Source organism: Neovison vison, chromosome 2 (genome assembly GCF_020171115.1).
Source record: "Neovison vison isolate M4711 chromosome 2, ASM_NN_V1, whole genome shotgun sequence".
In the NCBI taxonomy this organism is placed as follows: domain Eukaryota; kingdom Metazoa; phylum Chordata; class Mammalia; order Carnivora; family Mustelidae; genus Neogale; species Neogale vison.
The window spans coordinates 1,327,613-1,346,503 of NC_058092.1; the positions used below are offsets into that span (position 1 = coordinate 1,327,613).

At 64.7% G+C, this 18,891-nt stretch overlaps 1 protein-coding gene across 1 annotated transcript; it reads left to right on the top strand.

The window, feature by feature from the left end:
• The first annotated feature begins 10,759 nt into the window (after positions 1-10,759).
• Positions 10,760-13,787, top strand: TNFRSF14 (TNF receptor superfamily member 14). The gene is given in 6 exon segments (XM_044236971.1): positions 10,760-10,861; positions 11,277-11,402; positions 12,623-12,744; positions 12,746-12,779; positions 12,965-13,059; positions 13,758-13,787. Coding segments are annotated over 5 exon segments (441 nt in total). The 5' UTR covers positions 10,760-10,797; the 3' UTR covers positions 13,758-13,787.
• The last annotated feature ends 5,104 nt before the right edge of the window (positions 13,788-18,891 follow it).

An 18,891-nucleotide genomic window follows, 5' to 3' on the forward strand; every position in this document is an offset into this window, starting at 1 on the left:
GGGCGGGCGGGCAGGGTGGCGGTGCGCGTGCCTGGAGCATCACGGAGCTGCGAGAGAGGGGCTGGTCTGCAGCCCTGCCGGGGCCCCTGCGCCCTCCCGCGAGGCGGACCGAGTCCCGGCCCCGCCCAGGCTGCGCGGACCGATCCGCCCCCTCCTGGGGCACCCGCCCCGCCGGCCTCTTTCCTGGACCTGTGGTCAAGGCCCAGCCCCCGCCCGCGGCTCCGGCCAGCCGGGAAGACCCTCCGGTGCGCCGAGCCCGCGGCGTCTCCTCTCCTCCCTGGGCTGCCTCGGGGTGTCTCCCGTTGACCCTGAGTCCCCGTGGGGCAGGCAGTGTGCCAGCCCCCCAGGTCGTGGGCCCCGAAGTCGCAGCAGCTTGGGGGCAGGGGCCTCAGTGTCCCCATTTCACGGAGGAGCCTGCGGCGGCGGCACCGGGGATCCGGGTGGGCCGGGGGCCTCTCCGCAACCGGGGCTGGCGCTGTGCCGAGGGCGCCCCGCGCGCTTCCCGCCGGTGCCCCAGACGTTGCCCCGCGTTTGTTCCCGGGACAAGCACCGCCTCCCCCAGCGGCATCGCGGCGGAGAGGCTGCCTGGTCCCGGGCCCAGCCTGGGTCGCGCGCTGAGCCGACAGGCCCCGCGCGCCGTCTCGGAAGGGGTGAGGCGGGAGAAGCACGCGCTCCCCGTCTCCGAGGCGGCTGTGGGGAGGTGGGCAGGCGCCTCCGGGGGACGGAGCGCAGGGCTGGGCTCTGCTGCCCCCTGGTGTCTTGCTACCCTCCGGTGGGGAAGGCCCGGCGGCCGCTGGCCTCCCCAGCTCCGCCGAGGCTCGAGTTGTCCCCCCAGCGGAGGGGAAGGCGGCGGGTCCCTGCGGACCCAGGCCCAGCCCGTCCCTGCCCCCGGGATGGGGAGCTGGGGAGACAGCCAGGGGGAGGGGGAGGGAATGCCCAGCCTGGGCGGGTCTTCCGGTAGGTTCCAGGAAAGGCGGGGAAGTGATGCAGCCCAGGCTGGGAAGTCACCTTCTGGGGAAGCACCAGCCCTGCTGTGACCTCTTCCAGGCGGGGACACGCAGAGAGCATGGGTCGCGCTGCTCGGGTGGTGACCACGGCTGCCTGCGGCCCGCCTGGTCGAGGCTGTTGCAGTTTCCCTGACAGGTGCAGCTCCAGCTGGGGGGGACCTCAGCTGCCCCCCATTAGCTGGCCCCTGGGTGCTCCCCGCCTTCCACAGTGTTCCAGTTACCCGTGGGGCAGCGCACCTTTCCGTGTGGTGGGACTGCTGGACAGCCGTGTGTGTGCCCAGAGCCCTGCGTGCAGGAGGTGCCTCGTAAATGTGGGCCCAGCAGAGCACTGCTTCCTGGAGGCGGGGGCTCTGGGCTTGGAATAAGGCTCCTCTTGCCCTGGCCCAGGGCTGTCTCCGGGACTAACCAGGGCTTTCCTCATCAACAGTTGGCCGGGGCCCATTGTCACCTGCTGGATACTGAAGCAGCAGTGTCAGGGGTCCCCCGGAAGTCATATCTTTGGTGGGACACAGAGACGCAGGCCTGGGGACACATCCCCTGGGTCCCGTTCCCCACCCCAGCAGGAGGGTGGGCAGCTGCCGTCCAGGCACAGGTGGGGTGGGGGCTCGAGGCTGCCCCGTGGGCGCGGCTTGGGCGGGTCTGTGAGCAAGCAAAGTGCATCTCCTCCCGCCACCGGCGCGCACCCACATTCACGGTGTGTGTGGGTGCTTTTCTGTGTAAAGCGACATCCCATGACCTTGTTGAAACAGAAGAGAAAGGCAAAGTAGAGTTACACTTTTCATTTCATTATGACAGTTCGGGGAGAAAACACGGTTATGGAACATACTGGGAAAGAAACCGTAGCTTCCCAGGGCAGGCAGGAACCTTGCCACGTGGGGACCCGGGGCCTCAGGGGTTTCCTGTGTGGCAACGAGCAGGGCGCTGAGGCCTGGGGTGTGGGACTCACCCCCCAACACGTGCACAACACCTGTGGGGCAGCTCTTAGTCTTTAAGGGAGGCTTTTCCTTCGGTGCCATTCCCAGGGAATTGTAGGAAATCATGTGGAGGGACCCCACGTGTCCTTCGACTGGTTTCCCCCAGGGGTGATGTCCTTCGAAGCCATGGTACAGGCTTGACGGAGATGTTGACACTAACAGGGGCTAGAGAACCTTCTAGCAACATGAGGGTCCCTCCTGTTTTCTCTTAAAAATTTTTTGATCTATTTTTTAAAAACTGCTGTGACGCATGCATGAGGGCTACTGTGCTAGCTGTGTGCGGCATGAAGCATACTCCCTCGTCCCCGCCGCCTGTCTCCGGAACGTTCCATCGGATGCTCTGTCCCCTTGACACCCCAGCCCCTGCCCTCCCCAGTCCCTGGTGCCTGCGCTCTCCAGGAAGGTGACCACTCAGGTTCCTTGTGCAAGTGGGTTCAGAGGGCATCTGTCCTCTTGGGACTGACTGAGCTCCAGGAGCCCCACGTCCTCAAGGTCAACCATGCCGGTCACCAAGCTTCGGTGATGCTCGTGGTGCGGGGACTATGTATGGGCTCATCCGTTCATCTGTGAGGGACGTTGCTTCCTCCCTCTGGCCGGCGTGAGCGTGGGTGTTCTGAATCTCAGGCCGACGCTGGCCCCGATTCACTCCCAAGCCCCTAGCCCAGGGCTGAGGGCTGGGGCGCCAGGCGCGCGGGTGGGGAGACTGGCCAGCGGGGTGGGGAGTGGGCTGTGCAGCAGACAGGAACTGTCCTCGCTGCCCGGCAGGGCTGCATTCTGGGGAACCCGCGGGCTCCCCTGGGGCTGGCCCGGCGGCCCAGCCTTCACCAGCAATGATGTCAGTCCATCTGCCCCTCGGGCTTTTTCTTGTAAAAGGGAAACATGGTGTTATGAAAAGCCCAGACAAGTCAGAAGAGAATGAAGCAGAAAGGGGAAGTTAGTCCTTGGCCAGAGCTGAGCGGAAGGAGGCCCGACCTTTTCCAGGACGCAGGGAAGCACGGTGTGCACGGGATTCGTGATGCCCGTCGCGGGCCTAGCGGTGGGGCTGTGTGCCATGTGTCCCATACACACGTGGAGGCCTGTGCGTGTGCGTGTTGGGTCCTCGGGTGCGCTGGCCGCCCAGAGCTACCGCAGGGAATCAGCATTTGCTTGACAAAGAAGGCCCTGTTCAGAACAGACACTCCGCGCCTGCAGTCGGACCCCCCGCACGTGCCCACGCAGTGAGGTTGGGGCATCGCTGGCGTGGGATCGCTCCGGGGGTGGTGGGCACGGGGTTTGGGGTGTGTCGGGGGATTGGGGCTGTGTGTGCGTTGAGGGCGGCCCAGAGCGGGGAGCTCCTGACCCGGTGTCTTAATGTTACAGGACTTTTGTCCCCTTAGTGCCCGTGGTTCTTGGCTGTGCTCGTTGAAGAACGAGGAGGTGGGCCAGACAAGGGGCGGCAAAGCGAAGTTTATCGACACCGTGCGAAGCGCCTGGAGAAACAGGGGACCCGAGAGCATTGCCATTTTGGTGCTCAAATAGAGGGACTTTTATTATTTATTTATTTTTTTCAAAGATCCCATTAGTGTACTTGAGGGAGAGCACAAGCAGGGGCCGGGCGGAGGGAGAAACAGACGCCCCGCCGGGCAGGGAGCCCGACTTTATCCCACGATCCCTGCAGACCCAGGATCACCACCCGGGCTGAAGGCAGATGCTTCCAGACTGAGGCACCCAGGTGCCCTTAGGGGTTTCTATAAGCACTTTTGAGGAACTGTCTTTAGCATCCTGAGAGGGCCCCCCTGAGGACTGGCTACTAAGGTGTGCCAATCAGGGCTTGGATCAGGTCCCCGAGTGCCTGTGGAGTTATTGCTCACGTGTTGCTGGTCTCGTGGGCTGACCTCTGGGGACCAACTGGACAGTGAATGACGTTCCACGGTTACTGGTTTTGTTTGGGATGTGTTGCAAATGTCAGTCCCGCCAGACAGGAAGCTGCCGTGGTCTCATCTAAGTGGCACCCGCCCAGTTTTGTCTCGGCTGTCCTGACACCCTGTTTCCTTGCTGGGGACACTGGCCCTGAAGACCTGCGTGTCCCATGACCCCCTGATATTAACATACCTTGCCCGCGTCAGAAGCGGAATGGAGCGAGGCAAAGGCTGTGTCTGTGACAAGCCACCAGGGTCAGCTGGTGGTTCCGTGGCCCGACAGTGACTTTCTTGTGTCTGAGTGAGCACGTGGCCTGTGTTCCTGGCGATGCGGACACGCTGTGACGTCACTGATTAACCCGGCTCATGGCGTGGGCCACTCTCCACGGACGGGAGGCTTCCTCCGCTTCCCAGGTCCCCATGGGCCTGGGCTGAGTGCCTGCGGCTAGGGACACAGCAGTGACAGAGGCCAGAGCTCCTTGCCCTCAGGAGCTCACATTCTGGGTGGAGGTTGCCCTGGATTGTGTGTCCTCAGATTCACGCACGGAGGCTCTCACTCCTACCGTGACTGCAGTGGGAGACGGGGATTCTCGGAGGTAATTAGGGCTGCGTGACAGCGACTTGATCTCAGCTCAGGTCTTGATCTTGGGTTTGGGGTTCAAGACCTGGCCTGGGCTGCAGGCTGGGCAAGGAGATGGCTTCAAAACAAAACAAAGAGGAGGGGACATGTGAGCTCCCCCGCCCAACAGTGTGTGTGCAGAGGGAGGACACGGTAGGGCGGCAGCGTCTGCGGTCCAAGGAGAGAGGCCTCGGCCAAGGCCCTCGGCCTTGCTGGCCCCGTGATCTTGGACTTCCTGTGTCCAGAACCTTGAGAAATCGATGTGTGCTGTTTAAGCAGCCCAGCCTAAGGCGTGTGGTCACGAGGCCCAGACAATGTGGGAGTGGCAGACACGTCTGGATTTGCTGCTGGAAAGGTGCCCCGGTGACTGCCAGGCAGTGGAGAGAGGGCTGAGGGTGTGGGTGCCTGGGGAGGGGCGGGTGGGGGCGGGTGAGGAAGGGCCCGGCTGTCCGGGGAGGCGCAGCTGCCTCCAGGCTCCTGGTTTTGGGGGAGAGGGGAGGGTCTTCCTATTGGGGGACACGGTGGTGCGGGGGGATGGGGGTCAGCAACGGATACCCCCGTCTGGAGCTTGGGGCAGACCGTCCCCCCAGTTCTGCCCCCAGGAGCCGGCCCCTCAACGTCTGGGAAGTCCCCAGGCTCCCTGTACACCCTCTGGCCCTCCTCTGACCCCTTAACCCTGCGTCCTTGCCCTCTGTCACAGGCATGAGGCCACGCTGTGGGGTCGGTGCCATCCACCCTCCTCTCCACATGACGCTGGAGCTGCCTCCTATAGGCTTTCCTCCTCTGGGCGTCTCCGGTGTCCCTTTCCCCACCCTCCCCCTCTGCACCCTCCCTACCCTGCTCCCTGCCTTTCAGGGCTCCCACTTGGCCCAACCCGGGAGCTGGCCCATCGGCCTCCTGTCCACTCCGTCTGCCCCCCACGAGCCTGAAGACTGCATGGTGGCCCTGTGGGAGGGGCCCTGGCCAGCCCTGCGCTGTGTGAGCCCACCTCACCAAGAACGGACCCCAGGCACTTCCCAGCCGTGTTACACAACTGTCTTCTTTCTCAGAGACGTCCTGTCCCCCATTCCCCGGGCCTCATCGTTCCTCTGCCCCTCACGAAGCAGGTGCTCACCACGCCACGTGACTCATCTCTGGCTTCTAGATGGGGCTCCCTGCTTAGACCCGGAGCCCCGGGAGGGGAGGGCCCAGCCGCTTTGCCTCTGAACTGCACTGGGTCCAGCCCGGAGCTCACACAGACCGGGGGGCACTGAGGGTAGCCTGAACGCAGAGGGGAGGAGGGAGCACCACTGTGGCCGGGTCTCAGGACGCCCCCGCTCCTGCTCCGAGGTCCGGCTCAAGCCTTCACCGTCTCTTTCCTACCCCTCCAAGACCCCAGAAATCTGCCTCAAGAAGAAAGGGGAAATGTGGCCGGGGGGTTCCCAGGGTTCCTGTGCACTGTCTTGACCCGGAGGTCACAGGGAAGCAGTGGGACGGGCAGCCAGGCCCTCCCCGCAGTCTGAGGGTGAGACACCCAGCTCGAGCCCCATGGGTGTCTGGGCACAAATCGGGCTGAGTTGGGACGGGGGGGGGCCATCCCGGGGCCTAGGTCACAGGGGCGATGGGAGGAGAGGCCCCAGGCTGGGGCTCACTTCACCCACCAGGGAACATGGGGTGCGGGACCCCAGGGAGTCTCAGACATGCTGATTCCAGGGGCGCAGCACTGAGCAAGGGAGGGCCTAGCAGGTGACAGCCCGCAAGGGGCACCCAGTGGAGGGGGAGGACCTTGTCGCCAGCCTCCTCCTCCTGCCTCCCTCCCCAGTGATGACTCAGGTGCTCCTGCCCTATCACGTCCCCTGCTGCCCAGGATCTCCTCCGAGGGTCCCTTGCTCATGGAATTAGGAGTAACTGTGAGGTGCATGTTGGCCAGTCCCAGCCGGTGGGACCCTCAGCCGCCTCCGTGAGGAGGAGCATGGCCGGGCTGGGAGGTCAAACCGGTGTGGCAGGACGCAGCAAGTGCCCGCACCCCAACAGCCTGCCTTGGACCCCTAGTGTGCTCTGAGACACCCGGGAGCTGCTGGGGTTCCTAGAACATTCTAGGTCACCTCCCAATGCACGTGAGGGCTGAGTGCAGGGCACGGAGAGGGTGCCCCTTCATCTTTACTGGAAGCCCCTGTAGGCGAGAGGGTATGCGTGTACATGTGAGGAGCGGGGCGTGGGCACCTCTAACGGGCTTCTGGTGTGGGGACAGAGCCGGATCTGGTGGAGGTCTTATGCGGGCTCCCAAGCCTCTGGGTCGTCTTGACACCATTCTGCCTCGGGGACCTTGTGTCCATGGGGATGGGTTGGTGGTCCTGGGGGATGGTGGCCACCCTGGGCTGGCTGGAGCGGTGGACGGCAGGCGTCCAGTCCCCATCTCCCACGGACAGCGTTCGTGTCCGGTACTAAGGCAGGAGGAGCAGAGAGACGAAGCAGACCACAGGGGAAGGAAGAATCCGGGGCGGCCCACGGCTCCAGAGCCCGGGAGTGCAGCCCCCAGAGGCCAGGGAAGGTGCTGTGAAGAGGGGGCTGCCGGCCCTGGGGAGCGGGGACCCCACAACGGAGGCAGCCAGTTTCAGGGACAGCCCTAGGAGGAGGAGCATGAGGTCAGGGACTCCTGTCCGCGTCCCTTGCATCTCTCTCTAGGGCTGCTGGCGCTGGAGCTTCAAGGAGGCTGCAGGCAGGGGAGGAGGAGACGGGTTTGCCACCCCAGGCCCGGACCCCCGAGCAGGGACAGGGCTGGGCAGCTGAGGGACAGCGACAAAGCAGCGGCCCATGGGCGTCCTCGGAGACTGACTTTACCAAGGCGACTGGAGGCCTGGGAGTGGGCCTGGGGCTTTTACTGAGCGGTGAGCAGGAGAATGCAGCCCCTGCCCCTGGGGTCCCCGCAGCCACCCCCGGAGTCCCAGCCTCTCTGAGTGGGTGGGCCTCAGCACGCCCATTGCAGAGGTGAGGTCTCACCCACAGGCCGAGTCCCAGGTCAGAGTTCCACAGGAGCGCGTCGCCCTGCACGCCTCACTCCGGGTCGCTGCTCACTGTTTCAGAAGGACCTGAGGTGCTCACGGGACTCCTCCCTCCCAGCGGGCATGGGGTCCCCCTTGGCTTGCTGGGCGACAGCCCGCGTGCCCCGAGAGCATGAGGCATGTCCCTGGTCTCTTGGAGCAAAGAGGGGCAGGTCCAGACCATCTCCCAGGTCGCCCTGCTCAACTAGTTCAACCCAGTACCCCCAGAGCGGACGTCTTGATGGTCCTGCAGAACCCCTGCCCCCGGCCTCGCTGGTCCCCGGCCATCCGGCAGAGGGAGGGTCCCGGCAGGACCCGCAGGGGACGTTGGCCAGCGGGCCGCTCGCAGGACGCGAAGCTGCCCCGGGAGTGCTGGTCGGCTGGATGGGCGAGGGAGGGGGGAGTCGGGCGCATCTCAGGTCGGGCAGCGTCCCCTGTAAAGTCAGACTCGGGCCTGGGGCCGCACACCCCCCTTGGACGTGGTCTGTTCAGCGATCTGTCAAGTGACATCCAGTGACCGAAATGAGAAGGCAGAGTGCAGCCGTCCTGTGTGTCCTGGTGACAACAAGGGGTGACGGTCCAGGGTGGGGCCTCGGGTGTCGGGGCATGGCCTGTGCTCGCGGGGTCTGGTGGGTCTCCCAAGGGCCTGGGTCTCGCCGGACCCCCACCCTGCCTCGGAGGCTGTGCTGGGCTGGTCCTGGGGACTGGTCAGCCCCCACCCCACCCCCGGGACTTCACCCCTGCCTGCTTCCTTCCCTGGCACGAAGGCTGTCCTCCTCAGTGTCCCCAGGACCTGGGATTAGGTAGTGACCCCAGGGCCCGTGGTGCCAAGGTCAGGACAAGGAAGGGGCTCAAGGTCCGTCCGCGCTGGGCCACCAGCAGTCAGCAACTGAGGGGGTGGTTCCTGGTCCTGGTGAGGGCTCGACCTCAGGATCTGATGGGGACCCGCCCAGGGCCCGTGGAACTGGACACACACAGCCGGGTCGGGATGGGTCTGCGGGAGGGAAGCCGCCACAGGTAATGGATTTGCAGCCTCACGGATGAGGGAAGTCGGAGGGTTTCATGCCCATCGCAGGAGCCCCGGGGCTGAGCGGGGACGTGGGAGCCATGGGGCCCCAGGGGGGCTCCTCAGGACACATCCCATCTGAGGCGTCAGCAGGGGTGCGCTGCCTCTCGTCAGCCCCCCCACCCCTAAGCTGCCCACAAGGTCACCACCTCGGGGGGCCGCAGTGCTCTGGGGAAGCCCAGGTGGGGGGAGCGCCTTCTGCATGGGGAGATTAGGGTTAGGGTCTGAGCACTGTCCGTACTCCAGAGACCCGGGGTCGGGCCCTGTTGCTTTTCTTTTTTTTAATTTAAGGTTTAATTTCTTTATTTGACAGAAAGAGAGATCACAAGCAAGCAGAGAGGTAGGCAGAGAGAGAGGGGGAAGCAGGCTCCCTGCTGAGCAGAGTCCGATGGGGGGCTCGATCCCACGAGCCTGAGATCGTGACCCGAGCCGAAGGCAGAGGCTTAACCCACTGAGCCACCCAGGCGCCCCGCCCTGTTGCTTTCTGAGCCCACTGGCCCACTGCCCATCTGTGAGATGGGAGCAGGAATGAACCAGCCCAGCCCCAGCCTGGGGACAAGTGGGGTGTGGACTGTGGGTGCAGCTCAGGGAAAGCAAAATGTCACTCCCACCCTGGGTGGGAGCACTGAAGGTGCTCCCCCTCCCCGCAGCCTCCAGCAGTCTGGGGAGGGACCCCTTGTGCTGAGCTGTGCTCAGGAATGTGTAGGTGGAAACCAGCCCCCCCATCCCTGACAGAGGGCACTGCGTGGGAGACGGCGTCCTTTGGGGGGCCGGTCACCCTGCTTCAGTGGACGCTGTGACAGGAGCAGGAAAGCAGGAGGGCTCCTCTTGTGGCCTTGGTGCCGGTGCTGGAGGGGAGCAGCCGGGGGGCTCCCCGGGTGTCAGGGCAGCCAAGGAGACGCAGACGCACAATTGGGGGGCCCCCAGCTCTACAGCAAAGTCAGGGGGCCGCTAAGGGACAGGGAGGCCAGGAGAGACTCCTGAACCAGAACTGAGTGCGGCTCACTGAGTGGGGCAGGAGGAACTGTGCCCGCAGCTGTGCCTCTGTGGTCCCGCCTGGTGGCCTCCCCCTCCCTTTTCGAGCTCTTCTGCCTTGCGGTCACCTCCTGCCTCCTGCACCGCCGGCCCCGCGCCCCCTTTCTCCCATGCCTGTGGGCTCCTGTGGGGTCCTGGCCATAGGCAGCTTGACCCCGACAAAGCCCGGTACGGACAGACTGAACCGACCGCAACAGCCGAGCCTCCCTCGCGGGGCCCCGGTTTCTCTTTCCCTTTCAGTTTAGACGAGGCAGGTTCCGGGTTGAGTGCGAGCTGGGCTGCTGGCAGGGGTGCTGGGACAGCAGCCGGGGGATGAGGGGTCCTGAAGAGGGACATGGAGTCTCCTGGAGGCTGGGAGCCGCCCCCTGCAGCCGGGCACCCAAGCCTGATGCCCTGAGCCAGGTGAGTCCCGGAGCCTCTGTGTGTGTGTGTGTGTGTGTGTGTCCCAGTGCTTTCTGGTGTCCCTGTCCTGACTCCGCAGGTGCCCAGCTCTCTCTGCGGACCCTGCCCTGGGCCCCCTCTGCTCCGGGTCCCACATGGGCTTTTGTCCCCCAGCATTGCCCAAGGGACATTGACCCAGTCCCTGGCCCCCAGTCCCCTGATCCCGGAGAGTGGGGGAGTACAGTGGCGGGAAGCCATACCGAGCAGCCGCAGAACCGCTCCTGTCCTCTGTGGACTACCTCCCCCCACCCCCACTTCCAGGCCCTCAGGCCAGTCCTGGAGGCTGCTCACAGGAAGTACGGGAAGTATGAGGTCAGGGAGCCCAGCCAACCCCCTCCGCCCTCCACCCCAGCCTGGCCGACACTTGATTAGATAAAACCTTACCTGTGCAGAGAGGGCGGCTCTCTGACCCTGCTGCAGGGCTGCGGGACTGGCTGATGGTTATTGCACAGGAAGCCTCCTGCGCCGCCCGGCAGTCAGCCCTGGAACCAGAGTCCCCCAGAGAGGCCCCCTCCCCGTCAGGCCCGAAGCCCCCCGTCTCCGCTGCCAGGCCAGTGACTCCTCTGACCGTCCCTCTCCCACCCTGCGGCTCCCCAGGGGCTGCTACCGCCCCATTTCTCGGGGGTGAGCCCGAGGCCCCCAGGGCAGCCCTGGCCGCCCCTCCCTTCCAGCGCGGATCCCGTGTCCTGCAGGCCCTGTACCTGTTGCTCCTGGGGTCCCTCCCCTGTGCTCTGGCCATGGCCCCGTGCAAAGAGGAGGAGTACCCGGTGGGCTCCGAATGCTGTCCCAAGTGCAGCCCAGGTGGGTGCAGCCCCAGAGGGACCAAGCTCCAGTGCCTGGGCTCCGTTGAAGCCCTGGGGCAGGGCACAGACGGGGAGGGCTGAGTCTCTCCCTCCCAGGACCCTCGCAGCTGCAAGGTATAGGGATGCGGCATGGGGGCTCAACTGGCCCACTTATAGCCAGAAGCCGGGGCCCAGAGCAGGCGCTGGGGCACAGTCATGCCCACATGATACTCGGAGGCCTCCACCTCCTTCCAGAATGTTCCCACCGCCTTCTGCCCTCTTGGGTGGGAGGCAGCAGGACACGAAGGGTGGTGTGGGGGACAGCTCAGGTGGCTTTCAGTCCCGGGCATGCTGGGGGCTTCAAGGGGGCAGGCGGGGTGGGCTCCGGCAGGGCCCTCTCCAGGCCCAAATGACACAGCTCCCCCTGGGCGCAGGTTACCGGGTGAAGGAGGCCTGTGGGGAGCTGACCGGCACGGTGTGTGCCCCCTGTGACCCAGGGACCTACACGGCCCACCTCAATGGCCTGAGCGAGTGCCTACAGTGCCGAGTGTGTGACCCAGGTAGGACCCCTGGCCACAGCCACCACCCCACTGGGGACCCACGGCCCGCTGCAGTGGGCAGCCACAGGGCCGGGACCGCTGTGCCGCATCCCACCTCGTCTGCAGGACAGGCATCTGCACGGGAACCTTTCAGGGACGTGCGCCTCCGTCCACACCTGCCTCCCCAGGGGGCCAGCACTGTCATAGCTCCCTGTTTGATGCACTGTCCAGAGTGCGGGGAGCCCATCACCCTGAACCCGTCACGTGGACCCCCGAGCCATGGGTCCCGTCCTGCCTCGCCCGACTCGCTGGTCCTGGGGGACTGGACTGTGCTCGCCCTCAGTGTCCACACCCGCACAGCAGCCCCCCCCCTCCGAGGGCCTGCTTGTGGCTCAGCATTCGGACCCTTGTCTTCTTCCTGCCAGGTGGGCTGGGGTGGAGGCGCCCCAGGAGGAAAGGCAGGATCCAGCAGAAGCCTCAGTGCTTTTGGGTCCAGCCGGGGGAGGGAGGGGCAAGGTCTTGGAGCCCCGGCTCACCCACAGATCCTCGATGTCCCGAAGGAACCCCCTGTCTTATGGGGCTGAGGTTGGGGTGCGGATGGCTGAGAGGCTGTCCCTCAGCAGGGGCTCAAGGCTGAGCCCAGGCCCGGCATGACCCCAGCCCCACTGCCGACTAGGGAAGGGGCTCTAGCTGTCCACCTGGCTCTGACTAGCCTGCTTGCAACATGGGAGCCTGCCCGAGGGGCAGGGTCTTCAGGCATGGGTGGCCTAGGGCTGGGACCTGCCTTCTGGGACTGCCCCCGCTGCTGACTGTGGTTTTCACTTCCTGTGTGGGCCCCCACGGGGATGAGGCCCTTTTCCTGGCAGGTTGGCTCCCCTCCTGAGGACAGCCTTTCCCCATCCTCCTGACAGCTCCTCCTCGGCCAGCCCCGGCCGCTGCTGCTGCTGTCCCTCAGAGCCCCTTGGGACACACACCCCTGTGTCCAGCACCCGCAGGCCCAGCTTTGGGCTGAGCAGGGTGTGCACCTGGATGGGTCCTACAGCAGGACCCAGACACACACAGCAGGCGGCAAAGCTGGGCTGAGGGAGCTGGTCACCAACCCGTCCCCAGATCCCAGACAGGAGCCCAAAGGCCTGCGGCTGCTGTGCAGGCCTCTACTTGGTCTGCTCCCGGGATGGGGGGCTCAGCACTGCCCACGGCAGCCCATGTAGCTGCCCTCAGCTCCTTCTCTTGGGTCTCAGCCATGGGCCTGCTGACCAGGCAGAAGTGCTCCCAGACCAAGAACACTGTGTGCATGTGTGACCAGGGCTACCTCTGCGTCCGTGAGGATGGGGACGACTGTGCAGACTGCAGTCCCCACACGCTCCTGCAGACCCGGCCACAGGGTGCGGGCCAGAGGTGAGCCGCAGACCCTGGGTGCCCCGACCCCTGGCCTCTCTGCTCAGCAGCCGAGCAGCCTGGTCCCTGGCACCCTCCGAAAAGACAGACCCTGGACCCAAGCCCATGTGTGTTGGGGGGAAACCCAGTTTTCCTCCTAGCCGGGGCCCCCCACCTTCCCTCTGCCTGGCCCTGTCATTTCCCAGGCACGGAGTGGCAGGACAGGGTGTGTGAAGACCGCCCTCCTGGGACCTTCTCACCCAGTGGGACCCTGGAGGAGTGCCAGCCCTGGAGCGCATAGGTGACCCTGGGGTGGTTTCGGCTCCGTGTCCCCGGGGGTGGGGGGCGCTCCTCCAGCAGAGGCTCCAGGGCTCCCCCTGCTCCCCGTCATGGGCCGGCCTCCAGGACAGCAGCTGCTGGACCCTGTGGCTCACACCCCCAGCACGGTGGCTGATGTGAGCTTCCCGGAGGCCAAGGATGGACCTTCTGTCCTGGGGCAAATCTGGAGGGAGGTGCTTCCAGATTTCTGGGGCGCCTGTGGTTCTGGGGTATCCTCAGATGCCAGGGCTGTGGGGACGCCTAGCGAATCTGGAGTCGGGGAGGGCTGTCAAGGAGGTTCTCAGGGAGCCCAAGAGGTGACAGGACTCCCAAATGCTCATCCTCGGGTCCTGAGGGGAACCTGGGGTGACCAGACGTGGCTGCTTTGGGGGGAGGGGCGGGTCCTCTCACCATCCTGCCTCTCCCAGGTTATCCCTCTGTGCCCCCCTGATCTGGGCTCTCTGCCCTGTCTCCTCTGACCCCGTCCCTGTCCCCGTCCCTGTCCCCGGGCATCCCCGTTTTCCCACCTCTCCCCTCCCTCCGTCTGCCCATAGCCCGGAGCTCCCACCCCGAGCCGCCGGAGCGCGCCACGGGCAGCCGCCTTCCCTCGGGGACCCTCCGGGCTCTGAGTGCCGGGCCCCCCGCCGAGCAGCTCGCGTCAGCCCCGCTGCTCTCTCCTAGGCATGACGGCCCTTTGCAGACACAAGCGGAGCCCGGGGCCAGCAGCTCAGACGTCACGTACTCCTCCCTGCTGCCCGCTGTGGTGGGCAGCGTCTGTGTTGCCGCAGCGGTGTCCTGCCTCCTAGTCCTCGGGATAAGGATGAGAAGGAGACGGACGCCCGGTGAGCTGCGCGCTGGGGTCCCGTTGGGGTGTCTCCCGGCTGTCTCCCTCTGAGGGGTGCAGGCGGCCGCCGGGAGCGTCTCCGGGACTCCTTGGCTCCTCTCGGGGGGATGTGCTGGCCTGGGGGTGCTTCCCGCTGAGTGGGGGTCCTGGTGTCATGGGGTCTCGGGGGGCGGAGGGCCAGGCAGACAGAGCCCCCTGCACCAGGACCCCCTGCCGGGTACCCCCCATGCCCACTCCCCACCAGGGAGGCGTGTCTGCCCTCAGGGACAGAGCAGCACAGGGCAGGCGGAGAGCATGAGGAGGGCACGGGGCTAGGGTGGAGGGGCCACAGCAGCCCTGCCAGGGGCAAGGCCGAGCCCCCCAGAGGCTCCATGACCTTCACTCATTCCCTCCTGCCTGCGCTGGGCTCCACGTCGGGCCGGGCCCTGGCTCTGCAGACCCGGTTCTGGCCTTTGGGGAGCCCCGCGCTTGCCCAACAGGGAGCAGGCACCCAGCAGAGTCCAAGATGCTGGTCAGCCAGCATCTCGGGCCACTGTCAGCTAATGTGTCCTGGGTCCTCAGCCCGGGGCCCCCAGGCGGCAGGCAGGTCTCAGGGCCCCAGGCTCTGAGCGGGCCGGCCAGGGGCCTGCGCTTGCTCCTTCTCTCCCAGTTCTGGGGCATCTGCTCCCTGAGGGGTGGGCGACCGTCCTCTGTGAAGTGCTTACTCCCTTTCCCTGGGTGACATCACACTGGAGTGAGTTAGGGACAGGGTTTGGCAGCTGGGGAGTACGGCAGGAGGTGTCCCCATGTTGTCCCATGTCCTGTTCCCCCTACTGGACAAGTCCAGCAAGGAGCCCTGTCCACACGGGTCTGGCCTTTCTCCCAGAGGGTCCTTCTCTCAAGGAAGACCGCACGGGGAGAAGCCCGGAGCTCCGGTCCCTCCAGCCCCATCGCTGTGAGGCCACCGAGACTGACCCCGACGTGACAGTGTCTCTGTTTTTCAGGGGGACCCACGAAGGCGGGACTATTTCACCAGGTATCCCGAATCGCCCCCCACCGACCCACTGGTGGTGATGCTGGTGGGGCAGGCGGGGTGGGGGGCTGTTCCCGTGCTCAGAGGGCCCTGAGTCCTTAGAGTGAGACCCGGCCAACCCGGGAAGGGAGGCCCCTGTTCTGCCTGAGAAGCCCGACTGAGCCTGAGCACCACAAGGGCCCCGGGCTGGACGCAGGGCGGGCAGCGTCTCGGTGCTGGATGTATGAGCTGGTCACAGAAGGGGATGCCGTGTCTGCCCTTCCAGGTCCCGCGGGCCCCACCAGACGTCACCATAGTGGCTATGGAGGAGTCAACGTCTGTGTCCCCCGGGACGGAATGACCCACTTACGGATCGATGGATCCCGGAGGCAGACACCCAAGCCGTCCTGGGCTGTGCCTGCTGGAAGGTGCCAGGTCCCCAGGGGCCCTTCCCCGGGCTGACTTCACACTCTACCCAACACAGCGAGACCGGCCCTGCTCAGGGGTCCCTGGGGACCCCACCTGTGTCCCATCCATCTCGTGAAGGGCCCAGAGCCCTCCCCTCACCTCTGCGCAGGTGAGGACCCAGCCACGACCCACTCTTGGCTCCCAGCTCCACTCAGCCCCAGCCCTCTGAGCCCCAGCTTGCCCATCTGCAGGATGGGCCCGCCGGCATCTACCTCACGGCGACACAGATGGACCACGAATCTGGTGTGATAACAGGCCATAAATGATTTCTCAATGGGATTAAGATTACTCAACCAATAACCAATAAACATGTTTTAAAATTTGTTGTTAGAAACTGTACTTTGCAGATGCTTTGAGAGTATGGGAACACCCTCTTTCTCCTGAAACTTCCCCCACGGATGAGTTTTGCCTGACTGGTGAGTTTTGAGGCTTTCTAGCCTGTGGCGTGACCACCCTTCTCTGCGCACCGGCAAGTCCACGTCCATGGGCGGGGCAGCCTACCTGCGGCTACCGCGGCACCCCTTGCTGCTGAGTTCAGCTGTGCGTTCCAATCTGCTACTGCCCTTACTTTGGGGATTGGCGCGGTCCCAGAATTGTCTTACAAGACGCCTGTCGGCTCGTTTCTGAAGCAGAGTCCCCACTCTGTCCCTGAGGATCCCCAACCCAGTGACATCCCAGTGACAGTGAGTGTCCTCTAAGACAGCGCTGGGCTGTTCACGAGAGCGGCGGGCCCCAGGCCAGGGCCTCAGGAAGGGGTCATGTCCAGGGACGGGCTCAGAGTGCAACCTCTGTCCCTTCATTCAACATTCCCCGCATCAGATGCGGCCGCTGTAACCATCACCTACCCGCCCAAAGCGCCCCCAGAGATTCCCACCTGAGGGTCCACTTAGGTCACTGTCCTGCCTGCCCACGGCCACCGTGGCCACCACGGTGCCTCATCCCAGTGTCTACACGGCATGAGGTTGGGCAGTGAGGACCAGCGCGATGTCCCGGTGCCCTTGGAGCAGTGCGCCCGGCCTGGGTGTCCTTGGGCTCACCAGGGAGGACACCTGAATTCCAGCCCAGAAGGCGCGGGTGAGGTGCTGGTCACATCTCAGCTGTTTCGTGACCTTTGAGGGCACCACAGAACTCAACATGTGACACCCTCCCAAGCACAGTTTCACAAGCCGCACGTGCCCCGCGCCGGCTTCGAGCCGCCCCCGCGTTTGAGCCCTTTCCAGTCCTTCTGCGCACTCCTGCCCCCATCCCATCAGGCGCGTTCTGAGAGTTTCACCACGGCCACAGAGGGGACGCCCAAAAGGCTCCAGTGAGCAGCACAGCGCCTCAGCCAGGACTGCAGGAACACCGGGGGCGGGGGCGACACGGGGCTGGGGATCAGGGGAACCACACACGCCCGCGTCACACGCCCTCGACAGATGCGCCCGCGGACTCTACCGAGGCATTTATTTTCTGTGCCCGAGACGCGGCCCCTCTTTGCCAGTCCAGGGGTGAACGGGTCAGAGGTTTCTGGAGGAAAGTCATGGGTCAGGACGGGACAGGCCTGTCCCTGCCTCAAGGGACACACCCCACAGCTCTGCCCTGAGCCTGCCAGGCCTGGCTGCAGGCTCACCTCCCCGCCGTTGCAAGCCCTTCCCCACTGTCCTTCTCCCTTCTCCCGCAGCCCTTGGAGCCCTGAGCCCCCCGTGGCTGCCCGTCCTGCAGGCCCGTTGGCTTCCCCTCTGCAAACCCCACCCCTCCCCGCGACCACTTCACCCCAGGTCTGTTTCTGCTTCGACACCCTCTCTTCCGGCCCCTGCCTGGTCCAGGGTTTTGAGGGAGTGAAGAAGGGCCACTCGGGCCAGCGAGCCCGAGTCCAGCCTGAGTCAGCCTGAGAACTGAGCTGAGCAGCTCGTTCTGCTCCCAGCTCCCTTCCCCCCCGGCCAGCAGGAGGCCAGAGCTCGGGGTGCCCTGCCAGCTCGGGGAGCCCTTTCCCTGGTGCCCAAGCTGGTGCAGGCAGGAGGCAAGGCAGGCATCTCCTTGCCGGAGCCCCAAGTCTGGAGCTGCCCCCACATGGGTCCCCGCCACGGGAAAATGGAGACCGGGGCTGCTGGCGTGTGCCTTGTTGCTCCCTCGGTCTCTGGCTGAGTCCTGAGCCCTTCCAGTGGGGCGGGGGGACGTTGAGCCCCACGCCCTTGAGGAGTGTGCTCTCATCGGGCAATTCTGGGTTCTCAGGGGTAGGGGTCCTGGTGCGCAGGAGAGGGACCAGGGCTTCCTCCAGCAGCACAGCAAGAGTCCCACTGAACGGGCACTGTGGCCACCCGCCTGTCCCACGGGCCTCCTCCTGCCAAGAAGCCGGGAGGGCGGAGCGCAGTCCGGTCCCGGTGGGCGTCCTGGACGCTGAGGAGCTCTTACCCGGCACCGGCCGTCCTCCCGCACCCTTCGGAACTCAGGTCTGGCTACGGCAGGCGGTGGACGAGGGCTGTCGCGGTGACACCCTAGAACTCGCGACCCAGGGCATAGGGCGAGCAGCGGGCGCGGTGGTGGGGGCCGGAGGAGCTCCTGTGGGGCACTGCCTCGGGGCGGCAGGCGGTGCTCGCAGCAGCCCGGCCGGCATCCTGCCCAGGCCTGTCCTCTTCCGCCAGGCCCCGTGGAGCAGGGAGGGGCCGCACTGGGGTCCAGGGCGGACCGGGCAGGAAGAGGCAGACCTTGCCGGAGGATGCTGCTCGTGCACCGCCCCAGCGAGGAAGGAAAGCTTCCGCCCACCCAGCAACAGCGCAGCCAATGAGAGACAGCCCTGGCCCAGCCAATGAGAAGTGTCATAGCAGCTAATGAGAGACTGTCCCAGCCCAGCCAATGAAAGGTCACATTCCCGACCGCTTCCCCCAGCACTATGGGGACAGCCTTTCCTCTAAAACACGGTCCCCTCTGTGGTTGCCTCTGCTTCGGTCTCTGTGCGCCCAGTGTTTTCCTGTAGCCTGTTGGTCTCAGATTGCAAGTCCCAAAGAAACCATTTTTGCTGGTAAAATAATGGGTAGTTTTATTTTTTTGGCGTTAACAACAGATTGAATCAACAAGGGTTGAATGCAAACTTGTAAAACAATTGAAACTCAATGAACAAAACTGTATCTCAAATGAACAAAACAACCACCAAGAAAAAAGAAAATGAACCTATGCAACTCTGGAGAATGGTATTTGGACTAAAGAAAAAAATAATGGCAAGCAAATACTGAACTCGTAAGTCGTCAGGATTCTCATAATGGCAGCAGTCCTGAGACAACTGTCTGTGTCTTCTAGGACAGAGCCAGCAAACAAACAGGTTCTGGAAAAAGGAACCGAGTTCCTGTCAGGAACAGAGAGGGATGCGAACTGTGGTTTGTCTGGAACCGGAGCTCCCGGTGTGACCTTGTGATTATACGTGTCTCAGTGCATCTGTGCATGTGATACCCACGAGGGAGGGAGGTGTGGGGGCACACTTTCTAAAGCATCCCCTGTGAAATCCTAGAAGCAATGACACTGCAGCACAATTAGCATGC